The 14,389-nt window shown below is 42.9% G+C and overlaps 1 protein-coding gene across 2 annotated transcripts in view; it reads right to left on the bottom strand.

Moving 5' to 3' along the window:
* The window catches only part of NFXL1 (nuclear transcription factor, X-box binding like 1), a 133,609-nt gene that overhangs the window by 50,748 nt on the left and 68,472 nt on the right, over positions 1-14,389 (bottom strand). For both annotated transcript variants that reach the window (XM_073645534.1, XM_073645533.1), the window contains exons 13-15: positions 4,681-4,801; positions 4,056-4,215; positions 1,084-1,175 (exon numbers count right to left, since the gene is read on the bottom strand). In XM_073645534.1, coding sequence (XP_073501635.1) covers positions 1,084-1,175; positions 4,056-4,215; positions 4,681-4,801 — 373 coding nt within the window. The remainder of the gene's footprint in view (positions 1-1,083; positions 1,176-4,055; positions 4,216-4,680; positions 4,802-14,389) is intronic.

Here is a 14,389-nt window from a genome sequence, read left to right as displayed (position 1 = left end):
GCACATTGAATAAAAATATAAATATACTGTGGTTTCTAGTGAATCTGAAATTTTGTGAAATTTGAAGAGAATTTGATCATTTCCAAATCAATTTACTCAACTGTAGGCTGTACCTCAGAATTAGTCATAGTCGGATAAATATTGGAACTAATTTGTGAAGTGACTCTGCTTTTAATGCCGATTAATATTTTACATAATATGTAACCTGCGCTATTTTTTGGTAAAATAACAGACACCGTACTAGCCAATCTATATGAAACTGAGAATATGAGAATTGCCCAGCACAGGTGTGAACAGGTCTAGAACAGTTAAGAGATGGTAGAATGATCATATCAGTTACAATGAAAGCAGATCCCCAACAATGCAGACATTTCCTTCAATACAGATTGGAGAAAACCTCAGTCTGAAGCCTCCGGTGATGGCTCTAAACTAGACATGAAGGACATATAAAGTGGTGCATGGAACATATGGAGTCCTGGGCAATAACATAAAATCAACAGCCAAAGGGACATGGAAGCGTAAAAGACGCATCAGTCTGGGAGATCTGGTAACTTTATTGTATACGTTCATATTTATTTTCCTCATATAATGGTAAAAAAAATGTAAAAGCTGCTGCGGACCAAAAAAGAGAGAAGAACGTAGACGACATCTGGAATCAATAAATCACAGGACAAAGTTACGTTGCGCCTGTCACAGAAGGACAGCCAGACATCTCATCATCATAAAGCATCATCCGATAGAGGAAGCAATAAAGGATATTAATGTAATGTGAACCCGTGTCTCTCCATAAATAATTCCCAATGTATCGCAGAATAGAAAGACCAGGCATGACCCACACACTCATCCACAACAATGGAGGCCACGTACAATCAAACTACAGATTAATCAACATCACATCAAACTGACTTCACTATTGGGATTATAATGGAATTGGGAAATCACGACTACATAGAACGTCTCATGCAACCAAATCCGAGGACGTGATCGGCATTGTATTTAACCATGTAGCTACTCACAAAGTACAATTGTATTGAGTAATATACAAATTGTATACAGATGTCTAATTCAGAGCTTAGGACTTACATAGGCATGGGGACTTTGCAGGGAGGACACGGCAATGCGGTCTGGATGAAGGCTGGTTCACAAGGCTGCTCCCATGGACCGGCAGGCTGAGGCTAACAAATAAAAGCCATCATTAAATGTTCATTGTACTTTCATACATTCATATTCGTTAGATCATGTGATAAATAGACGATCCCCAAATCACTTCTTAAAAAAGTTATGTTACCGCCTGTTGTCAAGTGTAATCAGTCTCCAGCAGCAGAGACGACGAGATGGATAAGGAAATGGAGGAATTTTTTTTTTTTTAACTCTTTGATTATGCTCTTCTGTTAAATTCCAATTAAGCATAAAAGAAAGGAGGGCTTTTAATTAGAAGGTAGGCAAGCTACTGGACACTGGTAAGTGCACTGCATGCTGGGAAGTCAGGATAAGGAAGTTCCTGCACCTACAGTGCTGGCAGAATACTCATAAAGAGCAACCACCCAATTAAAAATGGGGTAAGCTACATAGCTTTTCAGAAGAACTATACTACATTTCTAATTGGAGGTATTTGTTAATATTATTACACCTACACATGAGGTCAACATTGTTGGTACCCCTCGTTTAATGAAAGAAAAACCCACAATGGTCACAGAAATAACTTGAATCTGACAAAAGTAATAATAAATTAAAAAAGTCTATGAAAATGAACAAATGAAAGTCAGACATTGCTTTTCAACCCTGCTTCCACAGAATTTTAAAAAATTAAACTCATGAAATAGGCCTGGACAGTAATGATGGTTCGTCTTAACTTAATATTTTGTTGAACAACCTTTTGAGGCAATCACTGTAATCAAACGATTCCTGTAACTGTCAATGAGACTTCTGCACCTCTCGACAGGTATTTTGGCCCACTCCTCATGAGCAAACTGCTCCAGTTGTCTCATGTTTGAAGGTTGCCTTTTCCAGACAGCATGTTTCAGCTCTTTCCAAAGCTGCTCAATAGCATTTAGGTCAGGGCTCATAGAAGCCACTTCAGAATAGTCCAACGTTTTCCTCTTAGCCATTCTTGGGTGTTTTTAGCTGTGTGTTTTGGGTCATTATCCTGTTGCAAGACCCATGACCTGCGACTGAGACCAAGCTTTCTGACACTGGGAAGAACATTTCTCTCTAGAATCTCGATAGTCTTGAGATTTCATTGTACCCTACATAGATTCAAGACACCCTGTGCCAGATGCAGCAAGGCATCCCCAGAACATAACAGAGCCTCCTCCATGTTTCACAGTAGGGACAGTGTTCTTTTCTTGATATGCTTAATTTTTCCGTCTGTGAACATAGAGCTGATGTGCTTTGCCAAAAACTTCCATTTTTGTCTCATCTGTCCATAGGACATTCTGCCAGAAGCTTTGTGGCTTGTCAACATGTAGTTTGTCAAATTCCAGTCTGGCTTTTTTATGATTTTTTTTTCAACAATGATGGTCTCCTTGGTCGTCTCCCATGAAGTCCACTTTGGATCAAACAACGACGGATGGTGTGACCTGACACTGATGTTCCTTAAGCTTAAAGTTCCCCTTTAATCTCTTTAGAAGTTATCCTGGGCTCTTTTGTTACCATTCGTATTATCAGTCTCTTTGATTTGACATCAATTTTCCTCCTACGGCCATGTCCAGGGAGGTTGGCTACAGTCCCATGGATCTTAAATTTCTGAATAATATGTGCAACTGTAGTCACAGGAACATCAAGCTGCTTGGAGATGGTCTTATAACCTTTACCTTTAACATGCTTGTCTATAATTTTCTTTCTAATCTCCTGAGACAACTCTTTCCTTTGCTTCCTCTGGTCCATGTTGAGTGTGGTACACACCATGTCACCAAACAGCACAGTGAGTATCTGTAGCCCTATATACAGGCCCACTGACTGATTACAAGACTGTAGACACCTGTGATGCTAATTAGTGGACACAACTAGATGTAACATGTCCCTTTTGTTACATTATTTTCAGGGGTACCATCATTTCTGTCCAGGCCTATTTCACTAGTTTAATTTTTTTTTTAAATTCTGTGGAAGCAGGGTTGAAAAGCAATGTCTGACTTTAATTTGTTCATTTTCATAGATTTTTAATTTATTATTACTTTTGTCAGATTCAAGTTATTTCTGTGACCATTGTGGGTTTTTCTTTCATTAAACGATGGGTACCAACAATTTTGACCACGTGTGTACTACAGATTGGGATAGGATTTTGGAGATGGGAATACCCCTTTAAAGATAATATTCCAAATAAATACATGAATATGTAGATGGTACTACCACCATTCCTCACGGTCAGAGGTGTTTAGAAAGACGATACATGCTGCACAGTTCCTAAACTGGAGATCTACTTTGGCTGTGCAGGTCTCTGCTTGTGAAGGGAATAAAGGGGTCAATTCTGATTGACAAAATATACTCTGTCCTGGGGAGTGTAAGTAAAAAAAAAAAATTAGTAAAATCTTTGACACTCCAATCAGGAAATTAAGAAAACTGAAAACCACTATGACAGTTCTGCACTAATTACTCACTGTACCCAGAGAGCAGACAGCTTTAAAATTTTACAAAGAGACCAGGTTCCAGCTGTCCATAATAATATATTAGGAGCAGCTTGAGAGCGAGAGACGCACACACACTTTTGAAGACTCTGGTAAATATTTTACTCCAGTGCTGAATTCACAGCAACGCTGCTCAGTACTGCAGTATAATGTCCTTCATTCTGCTGCTGCTTCAGATAGTATGCTACAAAGAGATGGAAGCATGATCCCCTCCACTCTCTGTGTTTTATCCTCAATCATAGTAAAGAATTCTAAAAGTTTGGGATTTAAAATCTGCCATAACCATTAATATCCACATGGAGAGAAAACAATTGAAATTTTTTTTGATAAAACTGAAGCATTTTTTTTCTCCCCATTTACACCGCTTACGAATATACATAACACGGACTAACTAATCACATAAATCCTTCTATCTCCAGGTGAAGATTTTACCAGGTCTTTCTGCTTAATAAGAGCCTCATCGTGACAAGACACGGGGCACAGGTGACCACACTTCTGGAACGTTTTACGACAAATCTGTCGACAAGGTGGGCAAGGACCGAAGTGGCATCTGTGTTGCTCTCTGGCCTCATGGTGGCACGTGGGTGGGTTCCTAAATGAAGGAGACAACATGAGCCCCATTTTTGTAGATACACAAATTAATAAATGCATAGCGAACACATGAAGAGTTCAGAAGAAAAGCCATTGTGGCGAATGGAAATTAATTGTATATGATGTAGTGGTGCTTGGTGCCATGGATCCCTGCACAGTGACTAGGCTCCCGGTCAGGTTTTTTCCCTTTGATGATATAAATACACATTATATATATAATACCCTTTATTATTTATCATTATTTCTATGCACTGTGCGATTTATCCATTTACTTTTAGGTATTAGTGTATTTTGCTTTTGTCTTTGGTTTTTTTCTGTCTAATGGCCTTATGTGAACATGCATTTACATTTTGCATGCACATCAATATACGTTTCAGTTCAGACTCCCAGGTTTTTTCTTTGATATAAGTACACATTATATATGGCTGTGGATCATGCAGCACAGGAGAAATACCATATGACATACCTGCATAGCTCCTTACATCGGGGAGGCTTGGTGCTACGTTCTCTGCCACAAGGAACAGTGAGGACAGTTTTCCCGCAACTACATTTCACATCTACGGTCTCAGGACATGGATAGCAGCTTCCTACAATAAAAAAATATATAAGTGTACAATATCCGCGCCTTTCTCACAAATAAAATCTTACATACGTTGGAGAATTTCCACTCAAGTTGGAACAGTAAAGAAAGTATGGTAATAGTGATTGCTTGTCATTTCTGCTTTGCACTGTCCACATTTGACAAACAGAAGTGCAGCCATTTGGTTGTCACACTTTTGAATTAAAGGGATCTTCAATCTTTTAATGGGAATTTTAACTTTGTAATCTGAAGAAAGCATGATGTAGGGGCTGAGACACTGATTTCAGTGATGTGTTACTTATTAGGCTGAATGCTGGAGTTTCCATACTATCAATGTTTTATCAGCAGGAGATTATCACTGCCGGTCTAGAGCCCGCGTGCCTCCTGGTTCAATCACGTCCCCAGTACTGATTAGTAGTGTTGAGCGATACGATATTTCCTGATATCGGAAGGTATCGGATTGGATCGGGCCGATACCCAAAAAGTATCGGATATCGCCGATTCCTATACCGGAAACCAATGCAAGTCAATGGGACACAAATATTGGAATGAAAATAAACCCTTTCTTTCCTTGTAGATTAATTCTACATGAAGTAAAACAACTAAGAATAATGTAGAATGACATGAAAAGCCGGCAATTCAGCAGCGGCATTCACCGGTACCCGACAATTTACAACAGAAAGAATAGAGCTTCACACATAGATTAGGTAGATAGAACCATGTCAGTCACATATCTATGAAGTACAGTGACAGTGTTGCTTACTGTACTTGTCATTTAGTGTAAAGGATTTATTTAAAAAAATATTAGTGTTTTCGTGCACCGTCTCTTTAAGAAAGCCGGCCGGCAATTCAGCAGCGGTACCCGACAATTTATAACAGACAGAATAGAGCTTCACACATAGATTAGATAGATAGAAACATGTCAGTCACATATATATGAAGTACAGTGATAGTGTTGATTACTGTACTTGTCATTTAGTGTTAAAATAAAGGATTTATTTTAAAAAAAATTGGCGTGGGGTTTCCCTTAATTTTAGGCTCTAGCGGAGGTTAAGCAGGCGGCTGGGGCAGATGTTTGAAGCCTGGGAAGGGGGTAATACCCACGGAGCTTCCCAGGCAACTAATATCAGCCCCCAGCTGAATACCTAGCCTTTACTACCTATTAAAATGGGGGAACCCCCCAAAAAAATTAACGTGGGGTCCCCCCTAATTTAATAGCTAGCAAAGGCTAGGCAGACAGCTGGGGGCTGATTTTAATAGCCCAGGAAGGGTGCCATGAATATTGGCCCCCTCCCAGGCTAGAAACACCAGCCGTCAGCCGCCCCAGAAATGGCGCATCCATAGGATGCGCCAATTCTGGCACTTAGCCTCGCTCTTCCCACTGCCCTGTAGCGGTGGCAGTGGGGTAATAGGGTTGGGGTTGATGTCAGCTTATAATGCCAGCTGACATCAAGCCCAGGTTAGTAATGGAGAGGCGTCTATAAGACACCCCCATTACTAACCCCATAGTCAAAGTTAAAGAAAAACACAAACACCCAGAATAAAGTCCTTTAATTGAAATAAAGACACAATCCTTTATTGTTCTAAATTAAACCATACTTACCATCACGCCCATTCCAGCTGAAGCCAACGATCTCCTGCAATAAAAGAAAAATAATAAACCAACATCATCCTTACCTTTCCATGGTTCCCACGACAGCTTCAGCTCTGCTACATCGAGATGACAGGCTGGACCGCAGCAGAACGCTGCCATCCAGCCTGTCATCCCGCAGACACTGAGAAGCGCAGGCATGCTTCCACTCCTCAGTGTCTGGCTGTGACGGCATAAAGATGAGCCGAGGTCATGTCCAATGAACTCAGCTCACCTCATGCACGTCACTGACAGCGTGGGAAAATTCTCCTGCACTCAGCACTTCAGCGTGAGAATTTTCCCACGCTGTCAGTGACGTGCATGAGGTGAGCTGAGTTCATTGGACATGAACTCGGCTCATCTGGATGACGTCACAGAGAGACACTGAGGAGCGCAAGCATGCCTGCGCTTCTCAGTGTCTGCGGGATGACAGGCTGGATGGCAGCGTTCTGCTGCGGTCCAGCCTGTCATCTCGATGTAGCAGAGCTGAAGCTGTCGTGGGAGCCATGGAAAGGTAAGGATGAGGTTGCTTTATTATTTTACTTTTATTGCAGGAGATCGTTGGCTTCAGCTGGAATGGGCGTGATGGTAAGTATGGTTTAATTTAGAACAATAAAGAATTGTGCGTTTATTTCAATTAAAGGACTTTATTCTGGGTGTTGTGTTTTTTTAAATACTTTACTAGAAATTCATGGTGGTCATGTCTAATATTGGCGTGACCCCATGAATTTCGGGCTTAGGGCCAGCTGATAATGCCAAACTGGCCTTAACCCCTTTATTACCCAGTGAGCCACCGCACCAGGGCCCTGGATGAGTTGGGTACAGCGCCAGAAGATGGCGCTTCTATGAACGCGCCATTTTCTGGGGCGGCTGCGGACTGCAATTTGAAGCGGGGGTGGCCCAGAAAGCTTGGGCCTCCCTGCGCTGCAGATTCCAGCCCCCAGCTGCCTAGTTGTACCTGGCTGGGCACAAAAATAGGGCGAAGCCCCACGTCAATTTTTTTTTAATTATTTCATGAAATAATTTTTTTTAAAAAGGGCTTCCCTATATTGTTGTGTCCGGCCACGTACAAATAGGCAGCTGGTGGTTGGGGGCAGCCTGTTCCTGCCTGCTGTACCTGGCTGGAGACAAATATAGTGCGAAGCCCCACATCAATTTTTTTTAAAATAAATCCTTTATTTTAACACTAAATGACATTTGAGGAGTTAATAAAGATGCAGTCCCTAAATTATTATTTATTTTTTAATTAATTTTTCCCAAAACTTTTCACGTGGGCTTCGCCATATTTTTGTATGCCAGCCAGGTACAGCATCCAGCTTCTATGAACGCGCCATTTTCCGGGGTGGCTGCGGACTGCAATTTGCAGCGGGTGGGGCCCAGAAAGCTTGGGCCTCCCTGCGCTGCAGATTCCAGCCCCCAGCTGCCTAGTTGTACCTGGCTGGACACAAAAATAGGGCGAAGCCCCACGTATTTTTTTTTTTAATTATTTCATGAAATTCATGGAATAATTAAGAAAAAAAGGGCTTCCCTATATTGTTGTGTCCAACCAGGTACAAATAGGCAGCTGGTGGTTGGGGGCAGCCCGTTCTTGCCTGCTGTACCTGACTGGACACAAATATAGTGCGAAGCCCCACATAATTTTTTTTTTAATTATTTCATGAATTTCCTGAAATAATTAAAAAAAAATTGACGTGGGGCTTTGCACTATATTTGTGTCCAGCCAGGTACAGCAGGCAGGAACGGGCTGCCCCCAACCACCAGCTGCCTATTTGTACCTGGTTGGACACAACAATATAGGGAAGCCCTTTTTTTCTTAATTATTCCATGAATTTCATGAAATAATTAAAAAAAAAAAAAACGTGGAGCTTCTCCCTATTTTTGTGTCCAGCCAGGTACAACAAGGCAGCTGGGGGCTGGAATCTGCAGCGCAGGGAGGCCCAAGCTTTCTGCCCCCCCCCCCCCCCCCGGTGCAAACTGCAGTCCGCAGCCACCCCGGAAAATGGCGCGTTCATAGAAGCTGGATGCTGTACCTGGCTGGCATACAAAAATATGGCGAAGCCCACGTCAAAAGTTTTGGGAAAAATTAATTAAAAAATAAATAATAATTTAGGGACTGCATCTTTATTAACTCCTCAAATGTCATTTAGTGTTAAAATAAAGGATTTATTTAAAAAAAAAATGGCGTGGGATCCCCCATAATTTTAGTCTCTAGCGGAGGTTAAGCAGACGGCTGGGGCAGATGTTTGAAGCCTGGGAAGGGGGTAAAACCCACGGAGCTTCCCAGGCTACTAATATCAGCCCCCAGCTGAATACCTAGCCTTTACTAGCTATTAAAATGGGGGACCCCCCCCAAAAAAATGACGTGGGGTCCCCCCTATTTTAATAGCTAGCAAAGGCTAGGCAGACAGCTGGGGGGCTGATATTAATAGCCCAGGAAGGGTGCCATGAATATTGGCCCCCTCCCAGGCTAGAAACACCAACTGTCAGCCGCCCCAGAAATGGCGCATTCATAGGATGCGCCAATTCTGGCACTTAGCCTCACTCTTCCACGCTGCCCTGGTGCGGTGGCAGGGGGTAATAGTGGTGGGGTTCATGTCAGCGCCAGCTGCCATGAAGCCCAGGTTAGTAATGATGGGCGTCTATAAGACACCCCCATTACTAACCTACAAAGTGTTAAAAAGAAAAAACACACTACACCCAGAAAAAAATAATTTATTTGAAATAAAACACACCATTTTATTTAATTCTTAGTTTACTAAAAATAATAGTTACCTGTCCACGTTCCTGCGCTGATCTCCCATGCACAGCTGTCACATCTGGAGATGGTGACAGCTGTGCATGGCTGCTGTAAGCTCACACTGCCGGGAACACGTCCGCTCCCGGCAGCGGGAGCCACTGACTGAGGTCACCGGAGTGCATTCAGTCAGCGCAGCTCCGGAGACCTCCTTTACGGCACTGCTGTACCGTGGGAATTTCTCACGATACAGCAGGGCCGTAAAGGAGCTAACCGGAGCAGCGCTGCCTGAACTCCGGTGAACCCTTACGGCCCCGTCATTCTAGCGGCGGCAGCGGTTCAGAGCGGTCACATTCTATGTGGCTGCTCTGAACTGGAGATCATCGTGGGACACTCGTGGACTACTACGGAGGGGTAAGGATAAGGTTGTGGTTTATTATTTTATATTTTATTACAGGAGATCGATGGCTTCGGGGAATTAGGTGTCTAGGTGAGTATAGGTGTAGTTTTTTATTTTTTACTTTATTTTAGGTGGCGATCGGCGGGGACAGGTAATGTATGAACTAATTTATTGTAGGTAACCACTGGCCACCAATGACATGTATTTAAAATTTATTGGGGCACAGTAGGGCAATTTAAATAGCAGGATCAGGCTGATGGGAACTACTGCTCCCATCGAGCTGATCCTGCTGGCAGGAGTGGACAGGGGGACAGACATAGGCCGATGGGAGTAGTAGTGTCACATCGGCCTATGTCTGCATGCACGCACAGACACCGCGCACACCCGCACACACACCCCGCACACACACTAATCATGACCGGTCTGATGGTCTGGGAGGTGAGGCTGACCTGTGCGGCCGTGGGAAAGTTCATGTGAGTTCATGCAGTGAAGCATGAACTCACATGAACCCTCTGAGGGCACCGCGGCTACTTCAAATGAACAGCTGATCAGCATCACCTGATACCTCAGCTGTTCATTTGAAATAACCGGCGGGAAAGCGCAGCACAGAACGGGAAAGCCGGCGGTGAAGTCTTTTCACTGCTGGCTTCCCCGCCCGGGTCCTTCGCTCCCCGCTCCTTGGTGCTGTGCTCCCCGCCCGGTCCTAATTTACGACTGGGATTGGAGGTGGCGAGGGGAGCGGAGGATCGGGGTGGGAGGCTGCGGGGAAGCAGTATGGGGCTGTGTGATTGTTTAAAAGCCAGTGGCTTTTTACCGCCCGCCGGCTTTTAAACAATCAGGAGAATTCTCCCACGCTGGGATGGCATTCTGATGACAGGCTGGATCGCGCTGCCATCCAACTTGTCATCCTTCACAGACACTGCAGAGCGCAGGCATTATGGGAACTTCCGATTCCGGTATTCGATATTGTAAAAGTATCGGAATTAAGTATCGGAATTCCGATACCGCGAATATCGGCCGATACCCGATATTACAGTATCGGAATGCTCAACACTACTGATTAGCAGCTCACTGTTAATATACACAGAAAGCTGTTGTGCGAGTGGGGTCAACTTTCTGAGCTCTGCTGCATATAAAGCTGAGAAAACTCTGGTTGCATCACAACTACTGCACCCAGCAAAATAAGTGACACATCGCTGGAATCAGAGTCTCTTTCCCTACTTTGTGCTGTTTTCAGATGTGATGGCAAAAACCTGGCGGCAGATTCCCTTTAAAAGGATCATCAATGGTAAAAACCATGGTCAAGAACAGCCATATTTTATTTATCTCAGCTGACTGTCACTTATAATTGGAGTACTAAAGTCACAGAACCCATTTTCTACGACAAATGAGAACCCCAGAATTGAGATACACACCCATAAGAAAGGTATAGCATGATCTAAGCGTATAATATTAATACTCTAGATGAAATACTTCTTCGAAACAAATGCACCAAGTGACAATTAACTAAGACGCTATCTCAGGGGTGACAACCAATATTGGCTTTAGTGATAATTTAATAAAAATGTAAAGGACAAGGACTAATTCATAACTTTTATCCAGACATCTCATTACAAAAAGGAAGAAGCGAAATACAATTCCTAATGATAAAATTAATGGAGGATGCCCCAGGGAAGGGCAGGTGAGAACCTCATGTGGACATGAATGAATCCTGAACTACCTGAAATATGCTGTATTAATAACCCTACTATACAACCTGTTGTCTTCCTCATTATAAGCCAGCTTAGAGGCAGCTTTCATTGGCTGGGCGACTTCTCCATTAACAGTATCAATTGCAGGTTACAGGCTGCCATGTCCGTTACAATTGCATCAGATTAATCCAACATATTTCTTATAAACACAATGCACTTTTTCATAGGACTAAAAAGCTAAGAATTATAATGTTCTTCTATCTTAAGTTATATAAAAATGTTTTTAGAAGGTGCCAGGTGACGATAAAATAAATCGGATTATAAAATGTTCATGTCAGCAGATTTCATAATACAAACTGAGGAGACTGATGTACTTACTGTCAGAATGGCTGTATAATCCTGATAATATAATAAGCATTTTAAGAGTCCAGTTTAGGAGTAAAAAAAAACTCATGAGTCCAATGTATGCAATATCCTCACGCCCACCCAGCCTGACAGCTGCAGCTTATACTGAGCAGAGTGAGATTCTAGCAGCAGCAGGGAGGAGGGACACTGAGAAGTTGTGAAACTAGGAGGGCAAAAATTGAGTTAACGAATAGAGGCCTCAATCTGCGCATGCGCCGCCTCCGGCAGACATTTTCCTGAGGTCCACTGTCGGGAGAGCAATGTGTAAAGCGGGAACTCCACTCCTGTCTGCACTGCTGACATTTTCATAAAGCCTGCTGCCGGGACATCCCCTCCTCCCAGCCCAGGGCCTGCAGCGCCAGGGGACCCCCCTACTCCCAGCCCAGGGCCCGCAGCATCACTCCACTCCTGCCGTGGTGACCCTGCTTCCTGTAACCCCGCTCCACTGCCGCCCCCCCGTAAATTAAGACTATAAGACGGACTTCCATTTGATACATTAAAAGATTTTTTTTGTCAGATTTTCCTCCTCAAAATTTGGGGTGCGTCTTATAGTCCACAAAATCCGATCTGTAAATGGTGTAATGGGAAAAAACTCAAAACACCAGAATTAAGGTGTTTTTGGCCGCCTTAGCATTGCAATAAAATGTAATAAAAGGAGATCAAAACATTGGATCTACCCCAAAATGGTATTAATAAAATCGTCACCTCAGGGCGCAAACAAATAAGCCCTCACACAGCCCCATATTCCGAAAAGTGAAAACACTACAGGTCTCAGAAAATGGCGACAAAAGCACACATTTTTTTTTTCATACAAATTTCCACTTAAAGAAAAAACATTACCATGTAATGTAAACATGGTAATTAAAAAACCCAAAAAGAAATTGTGGAATTGTATTTTTTTTGCAATGTCACCGCACTTGGATTTTTTTTCCCCCGGTTTTCAGATGTGGTAGAACAAACGATGTCATTCTACAGATCAACTCGTCCCGCAATAAACAAGTCCTCATAAGGCTATAGGAAAAATAAAGCTATGGCTCTTGGAAGAATTGGAGGAAAAAATTAAAACGAAAAAACAGACAATGGACCGGGGTGAAAGGATTAATAACATATAAAGTTTGGTGAAATATGGTGACAAATCCGCTATACAGTATACAACTGCAAGGTATTGATATTTCTACACATTAGACCCTTGTAGTTTTCTACGCCAGGACACCATGAGAGACAAGTTTACTATTCTCCAGGTTGTCAAAAGTAAAACAGGAGCCCCACACTTGGGAGTACGTTCACATGCACCAGTTTTTTTCTATAGATTTTTCCATCTGGTTTTTAAAGGGAAAATACAGAGTGGAATTGTCACATTGCTGTGGACTGACAACCCTGACAATATATATTACACACACAAATTATATACTGAACAACCCCTCTAAGTCAATATGAAGATAGATTTCCAAAGAGGTTTTATCTGACATAGTTCATCATTTTACTTCGCACATAGGTCTATAGCAGCCGCCCTATTGAATCTATTACTGTGAAGTGCAGAAGATCGCATTGCATAATTATAGAGCATCATGCAAAATCTGCCATATTCTCCCTTTCTTCATCCTATTATTTCATAGGTCCTAATCAGATTGTCAGAAATGTCAGTTTCTGAACTCTAAAGGAAGCCGATTCTGAGGTGGTGAGACTCATGTGGTTAGTTATCTTTGTGACCTTTATAGGGATCCCATTATTAGTTGTATCACATTTGAGATGTAAATGAGAGCGCTGTGCACAGAAAGCCTCAAGGAGGCTCTCATACCCGTCAGATGGTGCAGATCCACGCTGCCAGGCATGCCACCAGTGACAGCCCAATAAAGAAGGGCAGAGTGTTAATTTAGCTTCAAAGAAACTAGAGAAGCAAATGTTGTTTTTATGATTAGAACCAGAACATTTTGGCTTTTGCATGAATTCTTGATTTGTCTGGTTATGTCTGCAGCACAGCGTGGCGCTAGGATGGCTCCAAGGTGTTAATAAGCTGATACAGAAAATGAGGGGGATTACAAAACAGAGTCTAACTCCAGGCTCGCGACTCACAAATACAGATAGCGAAACCACATAAGATACTAATGGGGGCTGTCACCATGCCTGACCTCACCGCACAGAAGGGACAGGGTAATAACAGCTAGATTTAAGGTTGGCCTTCACATGCACATCAGTAATTAGTAACCACGTCTAATAGACGCAGCCCAGAGAGGACGTCCGTGCCCTTCAGGAGGTCGAGAATGTTTCATGGCTCAAAAAGAATTCAGATTCTTCCACTCTAGTTTTCTCTACAGCTGCCCAGATGAACCGGATTTTGGGTGGAATTGCCTACAACCCCCTGTCGGGAGCCTTTGGAGTAAGCAGAAATCAGACAGGTGGTTTTGTTGTATCTGATCCCTTTATCCTTCAAAAAAGTAGGGGTCAGATACTCATCTTCCATCCAAAGAGTAAATCCAATAGCACAGGAAGCTATTCACAGCAGATCCATATCAGAATCCGTATGTGTCACTGCATGGCCACCCTGGATTCCCCCCTGCTTCTGAAAGAGGTGAACCCATGGTAAAAATAAATCTTAAAAGAGGAATTTTACATGCTGCAGACTTACGGGGTTGTCCACGACTTTTACACTGATGACCTATCCTTAGAATAGGTCACCAATATCTGATCGGTGGGGGTGCGACACCCGGTACCACTGCCCATGGGAGTGGATGTGC

This window comes from Phyllobates terribilis, unplaced genomic scaffold (assembly GCF_046119375.1).
Source record: "Phyllobates terribilis strain yellow unplaced genomic scaffold, ASM4611937v1 Scaffold_1__5_contigs__length_1240528914, whole genome shotgun sequence".
Lineage (NCBI taxonomy): Eukaryota > Metazoa > Chordata > Amphibia > Anura > Dendrobatidae > Phyllobates > Phyllobates terribilis.
This window is presented reverse-complemented; position numbering and strand designations above follow the sequence as displayed.